Raw genomic sequence first — 14,538 nt, forward strand, 5'->3', positions numbered from 1 at the left:
GATAAGGTCATTAAACTTTTATCATTATTATTATGATTGAGGCTGTCGTAGCGCAGGGGCACAAGGGTGCGACTGTAAACGCGACGGTTGTAGATTCTGTTCCCACTTAGGAAATGATATACTTTCCTCGATATAGGACCGAGGCAAAGCGAGGTGTCACTTAACACAGAATGCCTCAAGTATTTGGCGGAAAAAGGGGAACAAAAATCTTAATGGGAATGAAGTTTCTTAGTTCTAGATTTCCAGGTTCCCTGTATCTAAAAAAACCTTATTAAGGCCATCATCGTACAGTGGAGTACTAGGTTGGACACTAAGCGCGATGGTTGTGGATTCAATCCACTTGGGAATTGGGGAATAATTTAATTTCCCTCTCTCTGGTCCGGAAAGCCCGTTGAGGTCTGCCACTTAATAGCGCAATATTAAAAAAAAATGTTAAGCTGTTTTTTATTATTTTCATATCATATCTTTAGTTATCAGCAGTTATGAAGTTAGACCGCGTTTAAATTAATTTCATGGGTATGCAAATTATATTCCGTATTTTGTAAGTAGCTCTGTAAGCGTGACGAATGCTAGTGTTACTATGTGGAAATTGAGTTCTAGATTTTTTGTTTTATACAGAAACTCGAGGAAATGAAATATTTGTATTTCTTTATCTCTATCTTACTAGAGCAGAGATGAAGAATAAATTTATAATAAGATTTAATAGAAATTACAATCACATATTGCAACCGTCGTGGCGCAGTGGCACAAGCGTGTGAATGTAAACGCGACAATTGTGGGTTCGATTCCTACTCGGGGGACTGACAATAGAAAGAAGGGAAGAGAAACATACCGTATGGTTTATCCACCTTTGTGGGATACAGCGTAAAACAAAAAATAAATAAATAAAGCCATTACTTTTTCTAAACAAATAAAATTATTTTGTTACTAAAGAGCTGTTCTAAAATTAAAAATAATTGAAATTTTTACAATTATTATTTTAATTACTATAATATTATTTTCTGCGATGAAAATTTAATCATCTTGTTTGAGTACGTTGCTATTTTTTGTAAGGCATCTTTGTAAGAATATATTTTCATTATATTATGAACTCTAGTCCTTTGAAAAGTATGCATACTTTAAATTAAAATAAAGCAAAATGACTAGAGGCCGTAGTGGCACAGCGGCGACAGCGTGACACTGTAAACACGACGGTTGTGGTTCTAATTCCCACTTGAGGGAATAAATTATTTTCTTTTTCTAACACAGGTCTGCGTCGCGCCATGCCTTACAAGAAAGAATAATCTAAAATAATTAATTAATACATAATTAAATCAAATCGCTTTTACAGTCAAAAATGCCCAATTCGTCACGACAGCTTTAAAAAAATAAAAGAGAATTATTAAAAGAAAAACAATATTTTTTTTTTACCGGACCTTTATTTATATTTATTACATTTTATATGCTTATCTTTTTATTTTGCACGTAAAAAATGTTTTTTTTTTATAGTTACATAAATATTTTTAAGTAATTATATTTATATTATGCGTAAATAAATGTTAAATGATATTTAATTATTCAAATAACCTTTTTTAAGTGCAATTAATTACGCTTAAATATAAAATGAAATTATTTTATAAATATGTTTAGTGTAAATATGTGTAGTGTAAATATGTGTGTAATTTGTATGTAGATGTAAATATGTGTAGTGAAACGTTTAGTGTCTGTTTTGAGTTCAACTCATCTAATATATATGTGTTTTTTTATATATAACATTATTTTTTATATACTTTTTTTGTACAAAATGTATAAAGTTACAAAATTTTAATAAATATTTCACTTTAGATAAATTATCCTCTTCCGATCTTCTTTTATGTTTCTAAATAAATTAAATCTTTATAGCTAAAATGTAATGCAAAGTAAAGAAGTACTCATATTTCACATTTAAATAATTAAAATAATATTAAAAAAATATTTAATCTTAAAAACGATATTATGAGAAACTTTATATTACATATCTATATATTAATTAATACGTGAAGCAAAAATCCCATTTCTACGATCAGAATTGGAATTCAAATTTGCAACCACCGTATATTAAAGCAGATATTCGGACTAATGTAACATCTAATAAGTATCTATATACAGTACTAAATTTTACGCTACTTCCTACTATGAATTTGTCTAGATAATTTAATAATTACAATTAAAATTTACAAACTATTCAAGCTTCTTTCTCAATTTTCGTTGTGATATCACCATTGGCTTTGCTCTTGTTCTTTCTTTGTATGTAACTTTGTCTGTAGAAGTGTAAGAAGAGTATCAAGAAGAAAGCTGTATTGCATCCTATGAACGTGGCTACTCCCTTTGCTGGTGGACATTCAGTACGGTTGACTGCTACTATGTAATGTATTATAATGCACACGAATTGTACCTGTAACCAAGAAAAACATTATTTATTAAATACAAATATGTATAAATTTAAGTATATCAATTTGTAGTGCGATGCAATGGGAAAGCATTTGTTAATTTGTGGGCTTAGTTTTTACTTTGGATGTTGAATATAAGTATTTAAATGTATTTTCATTTATCTACTTTGTTAAGATAAGTCGCGGCGTTGAGCTCTGCCACTCAATAGGCAATATTCCGAATTAGAGTGTAAAGTGAAGAGAAGATTGTATTAACATAAAGGTCCTCCTCTCTATGACGGCCGGTGGTTGTTAGTTACCCTGTCTCGTTTTTTTAACTTCCCGCTGTTTCCCGCATATAGCAGGTTAGGCAGAGGGAAAAAGTGTTAAGATATCCCATTTCTATTAAGACTCTTCCGTTTCCTATTTTCTACCGAATTCTGCATTGCGTGTTGAACTCAACGCTTCGTGCGCCGCTTTGCCTCGTTACAAGAGAGAAGATTTTTTTCATTTCCTTGAGTGGGAATCGAACCCACAACCTATCGCATCGCTTGTGCCCCTGCACCATAAAATACCTATCTTTTATTTTTAGAAAAAATACGTAATTTAACACTTTGCTTATAATAGGTAAAAACGTGTAGAGTGGAGTGTCTTAGCACTAGATTGTCTTTGCCTAAAAGTTAGAACAAGGTCAAGGATAAATAAAATATTTCAATATAATTAAATACCAAATAGTACCATTCACATATTATAATTATAATTTTTGTACATGACAATAATGTAAAAAGGGTAAAAAAATATATATATGAGACAAATTCATTCAAATTTTCATCATTGTTTCGACAGAGAAACAATAGAAATTCTAAAAAAATGTGTACTTTTTTGTTGTTTTTTTTTTAATTGATTATAGAATTGTTATTTCAGTAGATACTACATTTAGTAGCATACAAAACATAATTAAAATGGTATAAGTATAGTAAAAAAGGTATTGAATATAAACAATACAAGGTCATTGTATTGACAAATATTCAAAATATATGTTAAAAAATACAAAAAAAATAAAAAAATCGTAGTCAGAATGACGAGTGCGATTTTGGTTTGACCGACGAAATGGCCATTCCGCATACATTTATGTAAATATACAAAAAAATAAGCCAAATTTAAATCTACGATGTTTTTAGCGTTTATTGTTAATTGTTGCGTTTATTGCAGTCAAAGCTGTGTTCGTGCTTCGTTCTTCACTTATCGTGGATTTATACGAACATTGTTATAAGTTTTACCTGCCTCTCTTTGAGTGCGGTTTTTCTTTAATCGAGAAGCTTTTTCATCGTACAAATTTAGAAAAGATTAATATGAAATTAGCACTTTTAGACCTACAAGTACTTTGCCAAGCTGAGGCAGTTATTTTTAAGAGTTTGTAGAGAATTTTAAACATTTTTTTCCCCGAGGCCGGTGTGAACCTATGACTATTGTTTATATTCAAAAATATCGCATTTCTGCTACGATATGTGTGCATAAATTATAACAATAACATAATAAAGACATACTTATATATGTAAATAGGAGTAAGATATGCTTGTCGTAAGCAATTACTGATTGTATAAGAACAAAATTTTAAGCTACCTATTCAATTTTTAATAGTTTATGTCATAAACGTCTTCAAGAAAATTAAATAGGTTAGGTAATTATTTTACAAAAATATCGTTTGAGTTGAAATAAAACTTTTAAAAGTAATATTAATATATTAAAACGAAAAAAAATGTCTTTTTAGAAAATTGTTCAATCGGGCATCGGTATACAATTTTTTTGTCATTATACATATTTACGCTATAATGTTGTGCGAGCGGTGTGACCTGTTCCGGAGGGAACCAATTTTTAAAACACTGTTCCCTCTTGAGAGCGAGGGAATGAAAATAATTAACTCCTTCAAGTGGAAATCGAACACACAAACGTCGAGTAAACAGTAAATCAGTTTGCTGCGCATGACGGCCTACCGTAAGTTAATAAAATAAATATCCTAGTAAAGTAGTAGTATCCTATAAGTATCCTAAGTAATATATACCAGTAAGTTGCTAAGGCAACGCGTTTCCATCCTCTAGTTGAATTAATTATGTAAGCTTATAAAAAAGATAATGAGAGAGATATTTGTATGAAATGACGTTCTCTGGTATCATTTATTGTCATTATTATTGTTTTCTTATTAATGGTCATTGTAATTATTTATTTCTTTTGTTATAATTAGCCCTTTATGTAATAAAGGTTGTTTGTAAGACATTATAAATTACTTGAAACAATAAGACCGCCTATACATACATATGTGTATTGATAATTATTATTTTGTTGTTTTTATATCTTTTATGTGCAAATTAAAAAAAAAACTGATCAAATGCGAGTCGGATTCGCATATCGTGGGTTCTGTACCAATTGCAAGATTGTTTGTCAACGGGAAGTACAATTTATAAGCGTTGACAAACCTAAGTTTGCGGACGTATGCATTCGTCTTGTATGAAATGAACTACAAGTATAAATTTGTAATCTTCTTCAGCTTCTTGGGGAACGGAGTGTCTTAACCCCTAGTTTACGCTGAATTCTAAAGGCATTGCGTGTTGAGTGGCGGAACTCAACGCCATACTTCACCCCGATACCAAAGCGAAGAAATGAAAATATAAATTAAAATAAATATTTCCTTTTCTCGAGTGGGGATCGAACTCACCACCCACCAGTCGATTTTGCAGAGCACTTTGTGCCTGTAAGTGTTCCATTTTTCCCCTTGAGGTATGGAGGCCTAACAAAGAACATTTTTGAACACATTTAATTTCAAAACTACTTACCAATTGGAATTTCGTCATATACTTCTTCCAAAATATATATTTAGCCACCGATGGTCCCAAAGCTGATAGTCCATAATAGGTGTACATGAAAACGTGAACCAAGGAGTTCAGGAAACCAATGAAGAACAGAGTCTCTGATGGCCAGTACTTCAAATACGCCCACGTTCCTATCATCATGATGGAGTGGTGATAGAGATGTAAGAACGTCACTTGGTTATATTTCTTTCTTAGAACAAAGAATATTGTATCCAACAACTCGGTAACTTTTGCAGCGAAGTATAACCATATGGATAATAATATCTGAAAGATACAAAAATTATGTTATTTATATATCTTTTATTAGCTTCACGCTACCGCGTATAGCAGACAAGGCAGAGTCAATCCTAGTCAGTTAAAACACTTTGTATCCTACTTTAACTAGACATTCCGTGTTGTGTAGCGGAACTCAACGTCGCGCTTTGCCCAAAAGTGAGGAATTGAAAATATTACATAATTCATTCCCAAATTTATAATGTTTTTTTATATAATATTGTTTTGACCTTATAATAGATTCATTGAAATTAATTTAATTAATCTATTATAGTCTATATTATTAGTCTAGTCTAATAAAGTAAACATATATTTTAGTTATTTGCATTTTGTTACTAAGAATTTACTTTTAAATATAAAATGAGCTAAATAGATTCTCTAGAATAAAAAAATATAGAAAAAAATATTTTATTACCTCACTTCTTTCATTTTCATTCTCGATATTACATACTTTTGGTGCTATGCCTTTACTTGATAAGTGTGCAAAATACTGAAACGAAAAAGTGAGTTAACATAAAAATAATAAAAAAAATGCACGTTCAGCTAAAAACAGAGACAAGCTGTATTCGCTATTTATAGCAGGATAGGTAAAGGGAACCTGGGAACCTAATGTACGCTTAAAAAAAGTAAAAGTAATGTAAGCCACTCCGTTCCTATTAAGACAACTTCCTTTCTCACTTTCCGCCGAATTCTGGAGGCATTACGTGTTAAGTGGTGAAACTCAAGGCCGCACTTTGCCTCGTTAAATCAAAATATTTAATATTTAATGCCCGAGTGGGAATTGAACCTACTTGCTGTCGCGTTTATAGACGCACGCTTGTGCTCCTGCGCCAAGACTGGCAATTGGAGTATTTTATGTGTGACAAACTACTATTATTACTTAAATACTAAGGTTTTTTAGTATTTAAATACATGTCTTTTTTCTAAACGGCGGAACTAAACTCCGAGCTTTATCTACCAGTGCATGGAAATAAAAATAAATAAAATATAATCACTCAAGATAGAATCCACAACATTATATTCTTCACTTACTTTTGTAACCATGTAGGCGGAAAGTACAACTTGAAATGCATTGTATAAAACGAGCCCACTAGTTAATTTATAAGGTTCTCTTTTAACCATGAGAGCTGGTCCAATTTTCAATACAAACAATAAATATAAAGCTAGGATCATCAGTATTGGTCCTGGTGTGGCCATAAGAGGTAGAGAGTTGATTTCTTCATCTAAAACAAAAAAAAACATTTAATAACATATGTAATCACGCTGTACATATCCCGCATATAGCAGGATGGGGATGGGAATCATAGTGTTATTGCACTCCGATCCCAACACACTGTCCAATTTTCGAGTCATGCATGTCCAAATTTAAATAAACCAACCCAACACACGCTTTCACCTGAGTGATAATCGAATCCACAGTTGCCGTTTACAGGCAGGTATTTTTTCTTAAGTATTATAATTAAAAGAAATAAAAAATGAAATGAAAAATGAGCGGGTAGCATTTAAATATGAACTCTCACAATAAATTTTCTTTATATTTATATGAAAAAAAAAACTAAACTAAAGGAGCTCTCTTTCAGCTAGGATAGAGGTAAAGGATAAACATCTGTGCTATGCCCATTATCTATCTATTTCTAAATATAATAATATTGTTTGTATTAAAACTATAGGGTATCACTTAGAATTATATTGATTGCTAAAAAATTATTAATATTCCAATATCATTAAATACCTATATGTGAACATTATTAAAATGGATACAATTTTCCTTATGATAATTACAAAATAAAAAATCTAATAAAAAATGTTATTAATAACGTGTTATAGAACTACACAATAATAATTATTAAAGGAACATCGTTTAACTGTAAACGGTTGTGGGTTCGATTCCCCCTTGGGGAAATGAATTATTATTAATTAATATTTTCATTTTCTTCGCCCTACCAGAGCGGCAAGGCAAAAGGCGTGGCCTAATGCCTTAAAGACTCGACGGAATATAGGAAACGGAGTGTCTTAACACTACGTTCCCTCTGCCTACCCTGATATATGCGTGAAGCTAAAAAAAAAATAATTATTATTATTTAATTTATTATTTACTAGCGACCCCCTTGCGGCTTCGCCCGCTTTTACTACTGGATTATTCATATAATGTATGTTTGCAAAGCACTTAAGATAATGTGAAAATTAATAAAACTCTAATGCAACCCGCATTTTCGTAGTTTCAATAAGGATTTTCCAATTGTTTTACACAGCAAGGATTTTTTAGTCGGTACAATAATTTTAAATCTGTGCTACTAATCTTTTCAAGTACTTATGAAAATATTTTTAAATGACTATTTTTAGATAGTTAAATGACTATTTTTAAACGGAAGAAATTATAAACAAAAGCCTACCTACTAACAACTACTACAAAAAATATGAAACCAAATATATCGCGCTGAAATAATACATTCAACTCCAATTATCCAATACGTGCAAACGCATCTAAATCTTCGTTGCTATGACTCTATAGCGGGCGGGTTTTTTTTTCGAGCTTGTGGTTAATGCTAAAGAGGGTATTCTGTCCCTGATGAAAAGCAAGCACTACGTGGCTGCCTGTGAGGAAAATTAAATAGAATGCATTGGCCGGGTATCGAACCCGGGCCGCCCGCGTGGCAGGCGAGCATTCTACCACTGAACCACCGATGACTGCTCATGACGCGCTTGTATAAGCAAAACGTGGCGGGGCGCGTTTCGCAGCAATGATTTTTTGATATTGTAACAATTTCTAAAGTATTTATTAAAATGAAAAAACAGTAAAAGACAGTTTTGATCTACATTAAATGGCCAACGTAACTAATATACTTATTTATATGCTGAGAGTAAGGGATACGTAAAACTTGAGTCGGCACAGCTGGTGAAAACCGCATAAAAATCCGTTGGGTGGTTTAGAAGAAGAAGAGTTAGAAAGTTCAGACAGACACGAAAAGCGACTTTGTTTTATAAGATATAGGACTAGCTACCCGCTCGCGGCTTCGCGTCCTTATTCGCTATTGTATAGAATAACTAGAGAAAATAATTAATATTTACACCATTACCGACACTTTCTAGGTATTCTATACATTACCGAGATATTGTATAGAATACCGGATTATACAGCGGTATATATTACTAGTATATACATGTATAATTAAAGGGTTAAAATAATTATTCTTAAAGTACGTAATGAAAGTCTTAACATCGATAAAATTTACGACATCATCAAGTTTTAATTATTGAGCACCTATTTTACATAGGAAAGCTTAGTACCAGATTAATTTTTACTAGAAAAACTAATGACGCCATAGCATCGTAGTTGTACTAAAAAAACCAGTCAAGTGCGAGCCACCCTCTGCTGAGTGGCAGACGTCAACGTCGTTCTTTGTGGTGTGGAGATAAAAATTCCCCCCAGTCGAAAAAAAAATTATACGTTTTTTTTATATTTTCAAGGAACTCAAGGCTTAGGTATTTATTTTAATTGGTATTTATTTTCTATTGTAAAATAATAATTTTATTTCTCAAATAAAATATATAGCCAACGTCAGCAATTAGCAATCTCAATTTTTAAAAATTATTTCCTGTTTTAACATAGATAATTATGTATACATACGTAAAAAATATTTTTTCAAAATGTTTTTAAGAAGCAGACATTTATTTACATATACAGAAACATCGAGGCCTAAATTTATTAGTTTAAATTGACTTAATATACAGATTTATAATTTCGTTGAGTGCACTAATCTCAGTAATATTTTGAATTGAATTAATTTTTTAAATTGAATTTATTTTTTGGAAAAGTTGCATTCTATATTTTAGCTTCTTGCTATATCCCGAACGTATTAAGGTAGGCAGAAGGGACTTGGGAACCTAATGTTCAAACACTCCGTTCCTATTCCGACACTTCCGTTCGCCATTTTCCAAAATTCTAAAGGCATTCGCGTTAAGTGGCAGAACTCAATGTCATTAGAGCGAAGAAATGAAAATATTAAATATTTTATTCTTAAAAGTATTTAAAAAACATACAACACTTTTCTAAAATTTTAAATTAGTTCTAAAAAATGTAATTTTGTATCAAATGAAGACGTTATTAGAAGATTCGTTTGTTTGCTTTTAGAGGCAATGTGTGATATTTTAACACCATAAACATCACACGGTAATTTTTAAACAATTCTCAACTAATATTTATTTAAAATTGATATTAATTAACATAATGTGGCTAAGTTAATAAAGTTCTTTAAATAATTATCATAGTGTTTTAACGATAGCTTGTTAGTATTTTTTGTACTATAACACCTCTATTATAAACAAACATAAGTTATAGATCATTTAAGACTTATAGATCTTTGGGTAGCGGAAATTTGTAAAAATCTCCCCACAGTTTAGCCTTAACATCTGCTAACAACATAAATAAGTTGTAACAAGCGTATAAGAATTTCGACGTAGCTTGATGAGAACGTACGGCTCAGTGGTCAGAGAGCTTGGACGGTTTCCAAGAGGCGCGGGTTCAAATCCCCTGCTACGTTTAAATTTTTATACGTTTTCTAAAAAGTAACTACTTCTCTGGTTTAGTTCCAATATTTACATAGGTTTCTTAAAATTGATAGTAACGTATTATTATTGCAAAAAAAATGATATAATCGTGTGGAATTACCCATTCTACATAATAGAATAGATTTGATCATAAATTACTATGTTGTTTCAACAATGTGTACAGACTTTAGTAACATAGTCTTTAACGTGAAAACTTTACAAAACTTGTGTCATTTGTCATAGATGTAAATAGACTAGCCGTATCTTATAACCTTATACCTTATCTATCTATCTATCTATCTATCTATCTATCTATTTATAAAGCACTCAGTTATTTTCATTTAATCACAGAAAGAAAGCCATATATAAAAGCCAAGTTTAATATTTAAACTATATTAATAAAATATATAACAATTAATGGATAAACAAAAGGTAATACTCACATTTGCTTAAATTAAGATCCCATACAGGAAACCGTAGTCCAATATCGGTCGTCATCGTGCTCCAACTAGAAGAATGTAATGTTTTTTTTAAATAAATTACACAATTTTTGACACTATCAACCAATCTGACACTATAGAACTGACTTAGTGACCAAAAAATTTTAATAGTGATTGAAAACAAGAATAATTAGTAAATTACTATACTTAGATTATGATGTGATTTAAAGTAATTTTATGTAAATTTACGCAATACTATTTTTTAGGTTTGGTTATACAAATTTGGGTTACGTCATATAGTAAGCTATATATTTTTAGTTTATTTACTCTTTTTGCCCCAGAATAGGAAAAATAAAAATATTTTCAATATAATTAAGATTAAAGCGTTTGTTAGAATTACTTATAATGAATAAAAAAGTCTTAAGAATTGCATGAGTTTTTTAAAAATAGGAAGTGAATTCTCTTTTGGTTTTTGCAGTGTTTTGAATAAATTAAAATTTAGTTTTAGCCTTGACTATTATTATTGCCGTGACAAGAAGTCGAAATTATAGTATATATGTGTTATGTATGTAATTAGATATAAACATGATTTTGAACAAGTGAAACGAATAAATTATATTTATTTATTTTACTATCGAAATAAAAAAAATAACTAAATAAACACAGCAGTTCCCCATTTTTCGCTGAATTCTGGAGGCATTGCGTGTTAAGTGGCGGAGCTTAACGCCGCGTTTAGACAACAAAGTGAATAAATGACAATATAAATTTAAATAAATATTAAATTTCCTCGAGTGGGGATTGAACCTATAACCAGTCGCGTCTACAATCATAATTTGTACTCCAGCGCCACGACTGGCCAGTGGGAAATACTACCGAAAGCTTAAAAATATTCACCATAATATAACAACATGAGAGAAAAAACAAATTACTACGCTACGTTCGCGTTAGAAAAACTATGGAAATTTTAACGATACTATGCGTAGATACGTGTATAATATAAATTAATCTTTTTTTTCCACCTTAAGGCAATTAGTAGCTGTAGTTAAAAAGGGATTTATTTTTTATGACAATATTAATATTCAAATAATTATTACGTGAGATCCTCGTCTCTCAGTTGACACGTGTAAGCAAAAACACTATAGTTACAAATTGAAATCCGATAGGATTCTTTAATTAGCCATTTTTTTCTCTGGGTTATGTCTTTTAGTTTAAGGAAAAATATATATGTAGAGTTCCAAGCGCGACGTTTGGCTCTTTTGCTTAGGTAACGTGGCAAAGCACGGCGTTCAGTTTCGCCTCGAGAATTCAGTGGAAAGTAGCCGACAGAAGTGACTTAATCAGAATGGAGTTAGTCAACACAAGGTTCCCAAATTCCCTCTGCCTTTCCTGTAAAAATAACGCACGCTTGTGGTCCGACGCGACGGCGCGGCGGCAAAAGGCGTGGAGGTAAAAAAATATTTTTTGTATATTTTAAATATATTTGCAAAAAATATATTTTATAATACTATAACTAATTTAATAAGCTTAGATATAAACAAGGTCAATAAAAACGCACATAAACATCAATTTACATAATAACAAATTGTCAATGTTTTTACACGTTAACAATATGTTAATGATTTTGTTATTAAATTATATAATCTACTAGTGGACCCGGACGCGGCTACGCCTGCTTGAGCTATAAAAATATTTTCGCGTCGGTCATACTGTGCCGCCCGTAGGCTAGGTCATTTCTAATCAGTGACATCTTCTTAATTATTTATTGGTATGTTATACAGTAAACTATAATTTCAATCTAGATAAAATGCTAAAAGTGACTATTATATTTATTTTCATAAGGATGAATTTCAAAATGTCGCGGTAACGATTACGTAGCGACGCGACGGTTGTTATTAACATGGCAGAATAAATTGCATGTCAAATTAGAAAGTCCTTTAAAATATATTAGTTTATATGTGTAATGTAATATTATATAGCCTATAGCACTTCTGAAGAATTCAGCTTTCATACAAAACAAAAACAATGTAAATCGGACCAGTAGATCCAGAGATCTTAGCGTTCAAACAAACAAACAAACAAACAAACAAACTCTTCCGCTTTATTATATTAGTATAGATTACATTACACATATATACTAACATATTTTAAAGTACTTTTAATAACAATCATCGCGTTGCTACGCAACCGTTACCGCGACATTTTGATATTCATCCTTATGAAAATAAATATAATAGTCACTTTTAATACTTTTAATTAAATACATTTGGAGGCTGAGCGTGGGACTGTAAAAGCGATGCTTGTGGGTTCGATTCCTATTCGGACGATTGTGTACTATTAACAATCGACAGTTCTAAGTTCGATTTCCACTCGAGGGAATGAATTGTTATAATTTTCAAGATAAAGTGCAGTGTTGAGTTCCGCCACTAGGCATACAATGTCTCAACGATTTGGCGGAAAGTGATCAGTCACTATATTTTTACTTTGCAAAACACTAAAGATAAGTGAAGATAAAAATATATAGTTTGTTATAATTTATATAGATACGTATTAACAACGAAGTGTTAGCGCACGTTTCTTATAATCAGATACGTGAGATTTGAGCGATTGTATTGACGATTAATGTTACTTAATTTACTTTATAGTTTAATTGATTATGAATTAAATAGAATATTGATAAATATTAAATATATTTATTTATTTTGATAATAAAAAAAAGTAAAATAAAAAAATACATATTTAATAAAAAAAAAACCGAACGTATCTACCATCGTGAGTTTAAATTAATAAATTTTACCAATTAAAAAAATAATAGTAATCATAATAATGTAAAAAAGTTTTGAGAATGGAGTAATCTAACACTCTTTATATGATGCAGGACAAATATAAATTTATAGAAAAAAATAAAAATACTTGAAAAAACATACCTAGAAACATTTAATAACACTATACACTCATTTCTATAATTTTCAAAGATTAGTTGCATATATTTTCGTAACACATCATATCATATTTTTACCCAACTGTGAAATCGAACTTTGACTTAACGATCGTCAGCCATGTAATTAAATTACTGTAGTAGCCAGGCAATAAATTTAACTACACTTTATAGTATACAATAAAACATAATTACAACGTTTCTTATATGACTTATGCACTTATATATTTATTTTATTTCTTTCATACACAAATTGCAAATCGTTGAAAATTACTATTAAATTGCACGTGTTTTTGAATACGTCGAGATTGTGTCATTTCGAAAAGAAATATGACTAGATTCTAAGAATAACGGGCGAAAGGACCATAGCCAATGTTATAATGTATGATGAAACTAAGTATTGTACACCTATGTGTATGTACCATAAGAGCAAGGAGTTACAATAATTTATAACCATTAATTTTAAAACTATTATTGAAATAGTTATATAATTTTAAAACTTTAGTAATGAACACTTTAACTTACCTTTTATTTAAAATTAAAATTTAGTAGTTTTCAATTTTATTTGCTATACACTAACACTTTTATTTTAACACATAATTTTTTGATTTTTTTTTGAAAAAAATAAATAAATAATTATATTGTTATTCAAAATACCTAGTTATTTAAAGTGTGCGTTGTGAAGCAACACACGACACTGTGTGATCGGTTGCGGTTGCCGCTACCTATTCTTATTTATATGAGCAGTTGGATTTTTTTGTAACTCAAGTTTATTTTGGACAACTTTTATACAGTTAGACATACTTGTTATAGTCATTCAAAAAATCTATTATTAGAAATTTAAATATTTATTGTTAGAGATAAAAATGAAAATATATTTTTCTTTAGGGTAGGCAGAGGGCCTACTACTCACTCACTCTGTTTCACTCTGTTTCCCACTTTCCGACGATGTCATATTATCAGAGCGAGAAAATCAAAATCATATTTTTCCCAAGAAGGTATCGAAATCCTTTAAATGTGAATAGCTTCACGCTGTATCCCGCATATAGCAGTGTAAGTAGAGGGAACCTGGGAACCTAGTGTACGAG

At 30.6% G+C, this 14,538-nt stretch overlaps 1 protein-coding gene across 2 annotated transcripts; it reads right to left on the reverse strand.

Annotated features, from left to right (window-relative positions):
• Positions 1–1,414: 1,414 nt before the first annotated feature.
• On the reverse strand, positions 1,415–14,164 carry LOC146532879 (very long chain fatty acid elongase 7-like). Of its 2 annotated transcripts, none has more exons than XM_085196423.1 (6): positions 13,976–14,164; positions 10,519–10,583; positions 6,560–6,750; positions 5,943–6,017; positions 5,219–5,518; positions 1,415–2,413 (listed from the first exon to the last, which is right to left on the reverse strand). In XM_085196423.1, exons 2-6 carry the CDS (start codon positions 10,571–10,573, stop codon positions 2,204–2,206), a joined length of 831 nt encoding a protein of 276 aa, XP_085052549.1. In that variant the 5' UTR covers positions 10,574–10,583; positions 13,976–14,164; the 3' UTR covers positions 1,415–2,203. The 2 variants fall into 2 exon arrangements, with proteins under 2 accessions (XP_085052549.1, XP_085052548.1); XM_085196422.1 differs by lacking the exon at positions 13,976–14,164 and adding an exon at positions 13,440–13,705.
• Between the last annotated feature and the right edge of the window lie 374 nt (positions 14,165–14,538).

Source organism: Heliconius melpomene, chromosome 13 (assembly GCF_056956725.1).
Source record: "Heliconius melpomene rosina isolate 202511_hmr_F chromosome 13, ASM5695672v1, whole genome shotgun sequence".
In the NCBI taxonomy this organism is placed as follows: domain Eukaryota; kingdom Metazoa; phylum Arthropoda; class Insecta; order Lepidoptera; family Nymphalidae; genus Heliconius; species Heliconius melpomene.

Coding starts and splice junctions, on each gene's coding strand:
- LOC146532879 (XM_085196422.1), bottom strand. CDS start 13,498: ATGCAACTAATCTTTGAAAATTATAGAAATGAGTGTATAGTGTTATTA. Junction 6,018..6,559: donor CCGCCTACATGGTTACAAAA/GTAAGTGAAGAA, acceptor TTTTCGTTTCAG/TATTTTGCACACTTATCAAG. Junction 2,414..5,218: donor ATATGACGAAATTCCAATTG/GTAAGTAGTTTT, acceptor TCTTGGTTACAG/GTACAATTCGTGTGCATTAT.